The following is a 13,901-nucleotide window of genomic DNA, read 5'->3' on the forward strand; positions in this document are numbered from 1 at the left end:
CCGGAGAGGAGCGCAGACTCCAGGAGGCAGGAGGTGTCTGGGGCCGGCCCCGCCGCGCGCGCCGCCGGGCTCGGCTCGGCCCGGCCAGGGTTAAGTCATCTGCTCCCTGCTGCCCGGCTGGCGGCCAGCTGCCTTCAGTGAGGCCAGCGTCCCTGCCAGGGGCCCGGGAGGTACGCCGCGGGCCGGGCTGGACCGCATCGGACCCCCTCCCCCATCACCGCCTAGAGGAGGAGCAGAAAGGGAGGGGGTGCGCGGTAGCCCCCTCCCGGCAACCCAGCGCCCGGGTGGGCAGAGAGCGAGAGGGGCCGCGGGACACCGAGATGGCCGATGAGATTGACTGGCTGGACTTACCCGGCCGGTGGACCTACGGGGTGGACCGCGGTGGGAGAGTCTTCTTCATCAAGTATGTGGGTCTCTGATTCATTTTCTCTCTCATTCTCTCTCTCTCTCTCTCTCTTTTTTTTTTTTTTTTTTTTTTTTACTTTAAAGTTGTCCAACTTGAAAGGCAGCAGCAGGGCTAGGGGGTGGCAGGAGAGGTGGGGGGAAGCGGTGGCTGGAACAGCAGCCGTGACTAATAAGGTTATCACCATATCTGTTTGAATGCATCTCCCGCCTTTTCCTCCGTGGGTCAAAGTCCAGCAGAGGCTCGGCATTCCCTGCATCTGGAAAGGCAGGGCAGGGCATTCCCCTCTCCCCTGGTTACAGACAGAATGAGGACCCGAGGAGGACGGCTAGACCGAGTGCCCAGCCTGCCGTTGGGAAAGACAGCTTCGGCCAGTGAAAGGGCCAGGGATGAGTTCCTTTTTTCTTGTGCGCACACACCCCTTCCTGTCGGAAGGCTTGGGCTAAGTGACAGTACACCGGGAGACTGCCCCTGCCACCCAATTCCCGGCATTCCCTCACCCCAGGACTCAGGGTTCCCTAGACAGCCCCTCTCCCTTCCTGCTTCTTCATGGGGCTGTTGACCACAGCACATCTGGCATTTTTAAGAGGGAGGGAGGCTTTGCTGCTCTCGGTAATATGTTAGCACTGTTATATTAATTTCATAAACCAAAGCGGCCCTGGCATGATCTCATTATAACAGAGTGGCCCCGCTGGTGCTGTTTTGGCCTGCTCCTCCGATAGTCATCTTTTGCCAGGATAGAAAATTTCCGATAATATAGCACAGCATTCTGAACTGTTACCCACACGTGGTAGGTTTTCCCTTCCTCAAGATAGCCACTCACAGAATCAGAGCTGAGGGGGAAGCTTGGATGCAATCCCCTTACGTGTCAGATGGGACGTGGAGATCGAAAGTGCTTGTCTGAGATAAAACCACTTGTTAATCAGAGCCCGCACTCGGTCCAGGACCCACTGAATTTGCTGCACTGCTTCCCCCCACCCCCGCCGCGTGCCAAACTGCCTCTGGAGGAGCTCAGGCAGCCGGTGGTTTCTTCTTGGTGTTGCTGCTTCCGCATTTGCTGTAGGCCTTTCTTCTGTAATTATCATCATCGTGATCAAAATTGATGTTGTAATTACACTATCTTAGGAATTAACTCTATTAAAGTTCTTGACCCGAGGTCAGATTCTTAAATAACACAGCTTTCTCCAGTGTTAAAACTGGAGTCCCTCTGGTCAGTGGTTTGAGACTTTAGAGCCATAGGAATCACCCAAAGAACTTAGTAAACTAAGGCTGCCTCCCGTCCTGAGCCCTGCCTCCAAAGCGTCCATCCATGTCGGAAGACCTGGGCTGGGGCCTTGGAACCTGGATTTCCACAAGCTCCTTGGGGATTCTGATGAAATGGTTAGTTAGCTTTTCTTGTCTTTCTTCCCAGTCTCTTGCTGGCCTTCCAGCTTCTTTTCATTGTTCATTCCACAATATTTCTTGAGTATCCACTACTTTGCTGCAAGGTTGGACACTAAGATAAAAAATGGTAAGATACAGGCTTTTCCTGAAGGAAGAAAATGCTAAATAAAGACTTAAGGAATAAAAGGATGCACTCCCAGGGTGTTTGCATGATGCTCTAGGAAAAGAAGGAAGGAAGAACTAACTTTCTCCGAGGAGTTGATGGAGGGCCTCCCGGAGGAGGACACATTTGAGCTGATTCTGGGGAGAGAGGCTCCAGTGAAGGGGGCCTTGAAGCAGAGGCCTGTGGGAAGGAGGGCACCCAGCTCATCTAGAACACTCTGAGAGGTTCAGTAGGGGTGGAGTGGGGCAGCCAGCGTGCTGCAGAAGAAGTAGCAACATAGGTGGGAAGGGGGCAGCTTCGTGGAGGCCTCGTGTGTTAGGCTAAGGGGTTTGAACTTGAACCCGTAGATGGTGGGAAGCCACAGGAGATTTTAAACAGGGGAGTGACACAGTGAGATCAGTGCTTTTGAAGGATCTCTCCAGCAGCTGCATGGATGATGATTTGAGGGCTGAGTGAGGAGGCGAGGGGAGAAACGTGAGGTCTGGAGAGCAAAATCCAAGAGCCAACTGATGGGGACTTGAATTAAAGCTGGGAGAACAGGTGAGAAGGGGAGGGAGAGGTGAGGAAAGTCTTCAGGTGTAGAAATGAGAGTGTCTATTTACTGCCTGAATGTTGGGGAACCAGGAGAAAAGGAAGAACCAAAGATAAATCTCAGAATGGTTAACTTGAGTTTGACAGAAATTAGGAGTCAGGGAAGAGGAAAGGATTTTAGGGAAAGTACAGATTCAACAGGGAAAGATCGACTTTGAGGTCCCCACGGGACCTTCAGGGAGTGATGGTCCGCAGGCAGCTGGATGTACAGGACAGAGGTTGAAGAGAAGAGTCCTGGGCTGGAAAGAGAGTACTGGATGTCATCATACAGAGCTGGGACCACCCACGAGTGTGTGCAGGAGAGGACAGGAGGGTCCCCCAGCAGCAGCACATTTAGGGAAAGGATAGAGGAAGACAGGCCGGGATGGAGGAGACCCAGGGGTTGCAGAAGTGGGCAGCACCACGGCCAGGGCAGTGTGCTGCCCCAGATAGCGAGGAAGAGAGAGGTTTAGAAGGAAGGAATGGCCAACTGTGTAAAAGCCAAAAGAACTTAAGACTGGAAAGAGTTGACTGGATTGAGGAACTAGGGGGTCTTTAATGACCTTTAAGAAAGTGTTTTCAGGGGAGCCTTGGGAACAGAAACCAGACTGCAGGGGACTGGTGGATGGGAGGCCAGGCAGTGAGAATGGTTAGAAAGCACTAGTTTCCAAGAGGGATGTTTGGTCAGTAAGAAGAGGAGCCAGGAAGCTGGAAGGGGAGATGGCACTGAGAGGGAGGCAGGGGATTCACCCTGGAAGACACGAACAGGAGCCGGGGCCAAAGTGATGGACCTGAGAGGGAGAGAGAAGTTACAGATGCACGTCTGCAATGCTCAGTAGAATCAGGTTCTAGAAAAGATGGGAGATGATCAGGACTGTGACCCATGCAGAAGGATTAGCCTTAAATGGAGAAGACCACCTTTTCTCCAATGTGGAGACAAGTACTATAGGATGAGGGGGAATGTGGATAAGTTTTGGGGGTGTGGTGGTTGGGGGTACTGCGGAAACTCCTTCCTAAAGGTTTCTGTTTCTCTTGAGTTAAGAGATAAGATTATCTATTGAGATGGGGGGAGGGGAGGAGAGGCCTATGTGGGACTTGAGGTTGGTTGGAAAGCCTTAGCACACTCCACAAATGGCAACTGATTGGGACCCCCAGAGAAGATTCTAGCTGGGGGATTTGCAATGACACCAGTCCTCCTGGTTCCTCAATTTCCCCATCAGCCCAGTGACTTTGTTCCTTCTCTCTGCATCAGAGGGCTGGGTCAGCTGGGAACGCTCTTCCTACAGCAAGTGTTCAAACTCAGAAGAAAATTAGAGGTGTCAAGAGAAAAGAAAGCAGATGTCCAAAAACTTGGACATGAATGATCACAGCAGCTTTATTTGTAATGGCCCAAACCAAAAACAACCTAAATGTCCATCAGCAGGTGACGGGATGGACCACTCAGTAATGCATGGAAGAAAGAAAAGAAGGAAAGAAGTCAGACACAGAAGTCTAGTTTGTAGGATTCCACGTATATGAAACTCTGGAAACTCTACGAAAATGCAAACGAATCTATAGTAACAGGCAACCGATCAGTTGCTGCTGGTGGTGAGGGGGGCGGGGCGGGTGGCCAGAGCTGGCCCCAGCGGGGAGGAATTACAAAGGCGCCCAGAGAAGGTCTGGGGGGTTCATGTTTTGATTTTGGTGACCGTTTCACTGGAGTACACATATGTCAAAACATTAAATTGTACCCTTGACATATGTACAGTTTATTGTATATCTTACCTTAGTAAAAATTTAGTGGCACCCTTCTTAGTGGAGTTTATTATATTAATTAAGGTATTAATTATTGGGTGGAGTCCTGTCTTGGGCCCCAAGGCCCCACCTAAAGCCTGGGTGATGCAGGTGGTCTGGGAGTCCTCTCCTCCACATATGTCTGGCTCAGGAATTGGTGTCCTTGGCTGGCGTGGGGATGAGAAAGGTCGATGGATTCATCTACTTTCTCATCTAAAGCTCAGAGGATCTGCACTGTTGGGGCACCCACCTTGCTGGGAGTGAGATGTTAGAAACAGCTTGGGTTTTAAGGGGGCCAGATCTAGGTCTGAATCCTGGCTTTATCATTTGATGACTGTGTGACTTTGGGCAAATGACTTAACCTCTCTGAACCTCAGCTTCGTAATCTGTAAAATTCCTAACATGAGGGAGCATTGCAAATGAAAGTACATGACATTGTAGACACTCAGGGACTGTCGATTCACCCAGCCTCCTCCTCTCTTATCCACTGGGAAGCTGCCAGTTAAGGACCTTCCATGTGTTTCCCATGCCATTTCATCAGTCACCTCGGGTGTCACCTCCTTTGTGAAGCCTTCCTGGCTGTCCCCCTCCCCGAACTTCATCCAGGGAGCTCTCTTCTCTGATGGTGTCATGCTCCCTCTGCCTGGCTGTGGTAGGGATTAGAGTACCTATCACGTCAAATTCCAGAGATCTTTTTACATGTCTGTTTCCTTAGTGGGTAGTAACTTCTTCGAGGTCAGGAGTCCAAGATTATTCATGTCTGAATCCTCAGAGTCTGCTCAGTGAATGCTCAGTGAGTGTGAATGAATGAAGGCAGCTGGGGTGCCCTCACGCCAGGTGTCTGGGATCAGACAAGCAGTATTGACGTGAATGTGGAGATGGGTGTCCTGCTCAGAAGCCCCTCTTGCATCTGACACGTTCTTTTTTGTTGTTGTTGCTTTTGGTGGGAGGTAATTAGGTTTATTTATTTATTTATTTATTTATTTATTTATTTATTTATTTATTTATTTTTAAAAAGTGTTCTTAGTGGAGGTGCTGGGGATTGAAGGCAGGACCTCGTGCATGCTAAGCAAAAGCTCCATCTCTGAGCGATACCCTCGCCCTGACGTGTTCTTTTTGGTCTTCTGTAGTGATGAGGAGAAGTCGACCAGCTGGGTGCACCCCGGTACGGAATCACCCATCCAGAGTGGACACTCCTCCAGCCCGGGTAAGGGTCTTGTCTATCCCTCCTTTGCAATCCAGGGGGAGGCCATGGCTTGAGGTGGCTGTAGGAACCCCCTGCCCTGACTTTCTTTCTTCTGACTTTTTCCTTTCTCCGTGGATGGATTCAGCTGAGCATTTGGACCACCGTCTGGGGAGGGGGGTTGCAGGAGGGTTGATGCTCGCCTCGAGGTCTTTTCAAGCTTCCAGCTCTATGATTAGTGTCTGGGGCTGACCCTTGAGGACAAAGATCTCACTCCGCTCCCAGTCAGAAAATCCCCTCTGTGTTGAGAGCTCCTGGGCGGGGTGGAGCCCCAGCCCCCGGGGCTGTGCCACAGAACTTCGTGCCATGATGGGAGCACCCTCTCTGTGATGCTCAGCACATTCGCCAATGGCCACGTGTGGCTGCTGAGTGATTGAAATGTGATCAGTATGACCTGGGAGTTGAACTTTTTACTTAAATTAAATTAAGTTAAATTTAAATAGCCCCACATGACTAGTAGGAGCTTCTTCACACTGCGGGGAACATGAAAGAAAAGGGCACCTGGCCAGCAGTGATCACCTGCTATGGAGGACACTCCATGACTAGCCTTCAGGGACCTCCCAGGCTCAGTGGGAAAGAGGGGCCACATCTGGGCAAAGATGATTTCATTCTAAATTGAAGAGGTGGAGACAGACACTGAGGGTCCGAAGGCCTGGGGAACTTCACGTGAACAAGCCATCATCCTCTTCAGTCAGGATGCTACATAGACCAGTGAGGCGGGGTGTGAACGACAGTGCTGGCACCAACCCTCCCAGCCCCGCTGGCCTTCCAGCCCTTCACCCCACCACACCGGGTCCTGGTCACTTGTGGGGCGCAGCGACCCTGCTGGACACACTGGGTCGAGGTGTTGACTCGCCTTCTTTCTTTTAGATTCGGGGCTGCGATCACTGTGGGAGGGACTTCGGGAATCATGGCGTCCAGCTCCTCCATTTTAAAGGCAGGGAAGTTGGAGAGCAGAGAGGAGGTGCCTGGCTCAAGGCCACGCAGCCAGTAAGCAGAGCAGCACTGGGGCGCAATGCATAAGTTCTAGACGCAGAGAGACTGGAGCTCACATCTTGGCTTGACTTTCTATTAGTGTGGTCTTGAGCAAGCGGTTTCATCCTTCTGGGATTTAGCATCTCGTCGGTGGAACAGGGATTGGATTATGAACGTCAACAGGTTGTAGCAAAGATCACGCGAGACAGTCACGGTTAGTGGAGGTGAACGCTATGGTTACTGTCCCTCCTGTATTTTCGACTTGAAGCGAAGCCTCCTGACCCCAAGGCTGAGGGCTGCGTCTGCTGGGTTGGTGCTGCCACCTTCCGTGTTTCGGCTGCTGGCAGTTTGAGTCTGTCCATCTCACTGTGACTGTAGGTAAGACTGGAGGAGGAATGAAAGACCGTGGGCCAATTCTTTCATTTTTGGCTGCAGCCAACTGGTCGTCCAAGGCTGGGAAGGGGTTAAGATGCCCCCGGAGCCTGCTGGAAGGGCAGCTGCCTTAGCGGGCACTCCGCCTGGACGGGAATATAAGCACTCTTGGTGTTGCCCGGGCAGAGAGGGCAGTGTGGAGGGAAGTTGCTGGAAAAGGCAGGGGACATAATCCACGCTGGCCTCTTTCCCAGGCACATCACAGTGGCAGGATTATTTATGATTCTGACCCAATGGGGATCCCTCGTCTTGGGGAGACTGCCAACCCACGCCCTTCTGAATGGGCACATCCTCCCACAGGGACAGAGGGGAACAAGTAGCATTTATGGGGCAGCACAGAGGAGAGAATGTGAGCTTTGGAGGCAGCAGACCAGACTCACATCCTGGCCCAGACACTTCCTGTGTGACCTTAAGCGAGTTGATTACCTTCTCTGGGCCTCCGTTTCCTCATCTGTAAAAACGTTTGGGGTGATGCCTATTACATAATGTTGCTGTGTAGGTTAGATGTGTTAGCAGTGGTAAAACTGCACAGCTGAGTGGAAGGATGCTCTCACCAGGTGGCAGCTGGTGTTACTGTTTCTGTGGACCAGGTCCTGAGAGGGGAGGCGGGCCAGCTGGCTGCCCCGCTGCACTGAAGCAGCAACCGTGGAAATATAGACCCTTGACACATAGGAATGAGTAAAATGAATGAACAAAAACTGGGCCCATCCTTCTGTAGAATCCAGGCTCTACTCTCCAGCAGCTTGTACCCTAAGGCAGCTGATAATATGGCGGGAGAGACTCAGACCAGCGGTGAATAGCTGTATTTTATAAAACCGCATCCACGAGGCAGGTGTTTGAACTGACCAGAAAAGTGGAAGTGATTGTTGAGGGAATCTGCACCTGTTTTCGAATGCACCTGCCGCAGGACTCTTGCACCTGCAAAGGAATGATCTCTGCCAGTGCCCTGCCTGTCCCCACCTCTGACAGTGCATTCGCTCTGGTTTCCCAGAAGACTCCTCCTATTCTGCCTTGGGTTGGAGGCATCCTGTTTGCCAGGGAGGCGGAACACTGCCAAGGTGGCTGTTCTGGGAGGGTGGGCAGAGACAGAGGCTAACAGAGTGCTCGTTGGAGACGGAGACGCGGTGTCTCTCTGGAGCTGTCCAGCAGGGGCTGCGCCCCCCTGGAGGGCTGCCTGGGCTCCTCTCAGCCAAGGTCAGCTTCTTCAGCCATTCAGTCCTCTCTCCTTCTGCGAGTCAGCGATTCTCCATTCCGAGCATTTTCATGGATAATTTTTTTCAGAGGTGCTATTAAATTAAAAAAAAAACCTCTCCATTTTTTTCTGGGACTGATTTTCCAGGTCCTCAGTGTCTTGTCCAGAAGCAGCAGAATCTGGAAGTAATAACACTGGCCTGAGCTTTGAAGACTTGAGTCCCGGTCTGATCTTGGGTGCTAATTATCTGTGAGGTCTGGGCCGAGTGGCCCACTCTTGGCTCCATCTGCTGCTTCTGTGATAGAAGGAGGGATGATCCTAAGGACCCCCTCCGGGACAACCATCTGTGTGTTCACTGCTGCATCCCTGGGGGCTGGCACAGGCGCTCAGTGAAAGTTTGTTGAATGAATGAGCGAGGCAATGATTCATTTGTTCACGTCACTGCTCATTGATGGGGGAGTTCATCCACTGCCGTCTCTCTCATTATTTGCTGGAAACACAGACTGATAAGAATAGTGGGCGGAAAAGGATGAAATTGTTGGTTCGAACACTGTTGGCTTATCTGTGTATTTTCCTGGTTCTTCTGGCCCCCATCCCTCCTGAGTGCAGATCTGGCTTATGGAAGAGAGGGTGATTTTGTGATTCTGCTTCCTCACAGGTTTGCCTAAGGGCTGGGAGATGGATTCCACCCAGGAGGGAGCTGTGTATTTCATCAAGTGAGTAAGATGGAGTTTATTTCTGGTCTCGCTCTTGGTCCTACTTTCGTCCTTGTACCTGATGCCTCCTCGGGAGGGGACGCAGATAAAGGGTCTTGCTGGAGGACTTGCTGGGACCTGTGAATGGCCAGGAGGCTTCCAAGTGAGCGCTGCAGATAAAGCCCAGGGTGTGGGTGTCTCTCCGTGTGTATGTTGGCCCGAGAGAGCCAGTGTCAATCATGGGAATTTTTCTAGGGTGGGGCGGGGTGGGGTGAGTGGGGTGAGTGAGCGCTGGGCTGGGCTGGGCTGTACAGGTGGGAGGGACATGGCTCAATAAAGCAGAGGGAAGAGGCTGTTCTCGAGACAAAGGGACAAAGGTTCAGAGGAAGGAGATGGAGCACAGGGTGCCCTGAGAGGCTGGAAGTAGAGCCAGTTGGAGGCGAGGCGTGAGCTCGGTGCACACACAGGCAGGTCAGGTGGTGGCAGGGCTGGCCGCCTCACTCTCGCCCTCCTGGACGGGGGCGCTCGCGATCCCGGGCTGGCAGGCGTGTGTCTGGTGCTCCGTTTTCCCCTAGAGGGTGGTCAGACCCTCTGTCGGATGGGGTGGCTCGTGTTCTCAGCAACCGAAGGTGCGCCTGGGAAAGCTGCCCAGGTGTAACATTGGAAGCAGAAGACAGCTCTCCGGGCTGGGGTGGTCCGCACCTGCCCAGCTGGACTCCTTTCCCTCTGCCTTGGCCTGGGTCTCTCCACCTCTCCGCCGGGCTGGGTCCTGGCTCCGCTCCCACGGGTGGGGCGGGCGTGCTCCGGCCTGCAGGGCTGGTGGCGAGGGAGAACCGTCTCCTCCCCTCCTCCCCTCCCCGCTCTTCCTCATCTTCCTCCCTCTTCTGTCTGTGCTCTGAGAGGTCCTCTTTCCAGCTCCCAGCTCGAGACCAGCCAGCACTTACATCAGCTTGGCTGTTAATCCTATTCTTAAACAAAAACAGCAACCGCAAAATGAATAAATTACCTGTTTTGGAAATCGTTCTGATATGACAAGGCTCTTCGAGCCTGAGCTTTTCCTGAAATTGAGCCAAAATCCTTTTTGCTTCAGTTAAGACATTTCTTCTTTTCTTCTTGAAGACACCACCTTGGTATTCCTTTATGGATACCTGGCTCTTGAGACAGTTTACAAAACTGTCATGAGTATCACCTCATCTCACCCACAGCTCCCCGCCTGCTGCGGCCTGGCCTCGACCTCACCTCCCACAGCTGGGTCCTCCTACCTCAGGACCTTTGCAGCTGCTGTGCCCTGTGCCTGGGAGCACTTTCCTCCTATTTTTGCACATCTGGCTTCTTACTTGTCCCTTAGCTCAGATGTCTTCTCTGTGAGCCTCCCCTGAGGGTTCTATCTGAAGTTCCCTCCTGCGCCTCCGTAGTTCCTCTTACTTTTTTTTAAAGGTTAGACTTTATTTTATGATTCTATTTTTGTTTCCTGGGAATTGTTTTTGTTTTTCTGTTTTTGTTTTTGTTTTTTGGGGGGAAGGTAATTAGGTTTATTTATTTTAATGGTGGTACTGGGGATTGAACCTAGGACCTCATGCATGCTAAGCACACGCTCTACCAGCTGAGCTAGACCCTCCCAGACTTGTCTCCTTACTTGATTGTTGGTGTCTCCCACTGCCGGGTCGGCCCTGAGAGCAGATTCTAGTTATTTTGGGTCCACTTTGTCCTAGAACCTTTCTGGCACAGGGTAGGAACCCAATACTCGATGAAATCAAAGAATGAATGAAAACTGGTGGGAGACAAACCATAGAGGCATAATTGACTCCTGCCTTGGCTACCAGCCCAGAGCATTCTTTCGAGCGCCCCCAGTTCAGTATGTCCCGTCCTGATTTCGTTGCCTTCCCATCGCCAACACCTGTTCCATCTTTGTCAGAAGCCACCGAGGCAGAACCCTCAAGTTCCCCCTCATAGGTCCTGTCCATTCTCCTAAATACCTCTCAACCCACGCACCTCATCACCCCCATGGCCACCACCCAAGCTCATGCCCACATGGGCTCTCACCTGGATCATTCTAGCATCTTCCTGCCTCCAGGCCATACTGCTGCGAGAGTGCTTTTTTTTTCCTACAATGCAAATTTGGTCATATCCTTCTCCATTAGAAACCCTTCATGCGTCCCATCAGTTATAGGGTAAAATCTAAACTCTTTACTCAGGCACTTGCAAGGGCTTTGTAATCTGCCCCTGCCCCACTTTTCCAGCCTCCCCTCCCACACCCCATTTTGCCAGACTACATCACTTGTGGGTCCCTCAGCACACACCTCCCTTCTGTGCCCCCAGCCTTTGCAAGTGCGAATCCCTCCTCTAACATGGCTTGTGTCCGCCTGTGCACACTTGCCCTTCCTTCAAGACCCTGCTCATTGTGCCACTTCTCCATGAGAGCCCACCTGTATTGTTACTGTTTGTTTACACGCGTGTTGTGTTCCCTGGGTCAGTGGTTCACAACTTAAGTGTGCATCAGAATCACCCTGTGCGCTTATTAAACCAGCCCTCGGCTCACCTCTCCAGTTTCTGATCCAGAGGGTCCAAGAATTTGCATTGCTAGCAGGTTCCCCTGTGGTGCTGATCCTGCTGGTCTGGGGACCGCACTTGGAGGACCACTGGTCTATTGAAAACCCCCTGAGGGCAGGGGTGACACAGGGTGGCCATCAAGTCTGGAAATGCAGACAACATGATTTCATTGTGTATTGTCGCGAAATGTCAAGAATCCATCTATTAGGCAATTGTATCTCTTCCCAGACTCGGTGGCCACTCCCTGCAGCAGGAGCAGCCACGCCCACTCTAAGCTGAGAGCTTTACTGCATTGACAATTCATTCAGTTCTCATGGCATCTTCATGAGGCAAGTATTCTGTCATCTCCAACTGTTTGAGAAAATAAGGAGAAAACCGAAACTTCAAACGTCTTCAATGTCATGAAGCTTGTGGGAAGCAGAGCTGGGATTCAGGCCCCTGTCTGCCTGATTTCATAGGCTGGGCTCTTAGCACAATGCCATGGCTGCTACCAGCATCCCTGGTGCCTTGCTTTGGACAAGGGAGGTATCAATAAACCCTAACTGAATGAATGAGTGAGTGAGTAAATGAATGACTCTGGCCCATTCTTCTTGTTTTCAGTTCCCAGAACAATAAAATTCCTACAAAGGTTCATGACATTTGATTGGTGGGTAAGTTAGAACTGAGGACCCCAGACATGGATCTCAAGAGGTAGTAATAAAAGTCAGATATACAAGTGACTTGGGAAGCAGTTTTTTTTAAAGCATTAAAAAAATTGAAGCATATTTGATTCACAATGTGTTAGTTACAGGTGTACAGCAAAGTGATTCAGTTGTACATATATATTCTTTTGCATTATAGGTTATTACAAATATTGAATGTAGTTCCTTGTGCTGTACAGTAGAAACTTGTTTATTGATTTTATATATAGTAGTTTGTATCTGCTAATCCCAAACTCCTGCTTTATCCCCCCAACTCTTTCCCCTTGGGTAACAGTAAGTTTGTTTTCTATGTCTGTGAGTCTATTTCTGTTTTGTAAATAAGTTTCTTTGTATCATTTTTTTAGATTTCACATAACAGTGCTATCATATGATATTTGTCTTTCTCTGTCTGACATACTTCACTTAGTATGATAATCTTTAGGTTCATCCGTGTTGCTGCAAATGGCATTGTTTCATTCTTTTTAATGGCCGAGTAATATTCCATTGCATATATTATATCACATTTTCTTTATCTATTCATTTGTCAATGGACATTTAAGTTGGGGAATCTGTTTTATTTTCTTCCTTCTTCTAGTGTGATTGAGTCAAATTTCAATAAGCAAATACTGTTTGCCCAGGATCAGACAAAATATGATAACTGTGTGTCAATAAACCATTTCCTTCATGGTGCTTGGGAGGTGATTCTCATGGTATCCACAAGTGATGTCATTGCTCAAGCATGCCTGCAGTTTTGAAGTTGTCATTTACCAGAAAGGGTGGTGCAGGGAAAAGAGAAAGAGCAAACGGTTAAAATGTGGGTAAAACCCATTTCAAACCTGTATGCATGTACCACATAAATCCACAAGAGGGCACCAAAGCACACATGACCGGCCCTGCTAAAGCCTTTAAAGGGTTGGCTCAGTGGTGACCCACAGAGTCAAGCCTCAGGCTGTTAGGGTGGGTCCTCCCTGAGCTGATAGGGCTGTTTTGACCTTCCTCTGCCCCATCTCAACCACTATGGGTCTCGTAGACTTCTTTTTTCCCCTACTATGGTTTTTTTGGGGGGAGGGGTAATAAGGTATTCATTAATTTTAATGGAGATACTGGGAATTGAACCTAGGACCTCAGGCTAAGCATGCACTCTACCACCAAGCTCCGAGCTGTACCCTCCCCCGGTAGACTTCTTTACGGTGCATAAAGATCTGGCTGTGTTACACCTAACCCCGATTTTCTCTGGCCCCTGACTCCTTCACCCGCTTTCTGCTACAGCTGCGGAGCTTGCTAATTTCGTCTCTCTTCAGTTGGTGCGGGGGGGGGGGGGGCCCGTGGGCCACGCCAGCCTGGCCCGGCACCTCCTCCAGCCCAGGGAGCCCCGCCCTGCCACCCCCACTTCCTTGTTCTGGTCTGAACACTTCCTCCAAGAAGGGGCCGGAGCGGGCGGTGTCTCCCCTCATGCCCCTGGCTCCGGAGCTGCTCCGCGCTGCCCAGGGGCTGCGGGACGCAGGCGTGCAGGAGCCCGGGGCTCTGGACTCGAGGGCTGGGTCAACGCGAGCCGTCAACAGAGATCCCAATCTTTGGGGCCCCAGAGGAGGCAGCACCCCAGGAAGTATGGTGGAGCCTCAAGAGCTACCCTGTTGTCTCCGGAGGGCAGACAGGACAGAGAGGGATCGCAGGGGAGCAAATCTGCTGATTAGTGACCAGACTAGCTCTGTTCTCAGAAAGGCAAATAATACCCCAGAACAGTAAAGAATGAGATAGACTAGGAGAACGGTGGTGGATGGTATTGGGCTTAGGGGAGAGAAACCCCATTTGCAGATGAGGAAGACTGAGGCTCAGCAATTG

At 51.0% G+C, this 13,901-nt stretch overlaps 1 protein-coding gene across 6 annotated transcripts in view; it reads left to right on the forward strand.

Moving 5' to 3' along the window:
- The first annotated feature begins 119 nt into the window (after positions 1-119).
- PLEKHA6 (pleckstrin homology domain containing A6) overlaps positions 120-13,901 on the forward strand; it is a 136,582-nt gene continuing 122,800 nt past the window's right edge. For all 6 annotated transcript variants that reach the window (XM_072948391.1, XM_072948389.1, XM_072948392.1 and 3 more), the window contains exons 1-3: positions 120-403; positions 5,423-5,499; positions 8,793-8,850. In XM_072948391.1, the coding sequence (XP_072804492.1) occupies positions 321-403; positions 5,423-5,499; positions 8,793-8,850 (218 nt within the window). In that variant the 5' untranslated portion in view covers positions 120-320. The remainder of the gene's footprint in view (positions 404-5,422; positions 5,500-8,792; positions 8,851-13,901) is intronic.

This window comes from Vicugna pacos, chromosome 23 (genome assembly GCF_048564905.1).
Source record: "Vicugna pacos chromosome 23, VicPac4, whole genome shotgun sequence".
NCBI lineage: Eukaryota > Metazoa > Chordata > Mammalia > Artiodactyla > Camelidae > Vicugna > Vicugna pacos.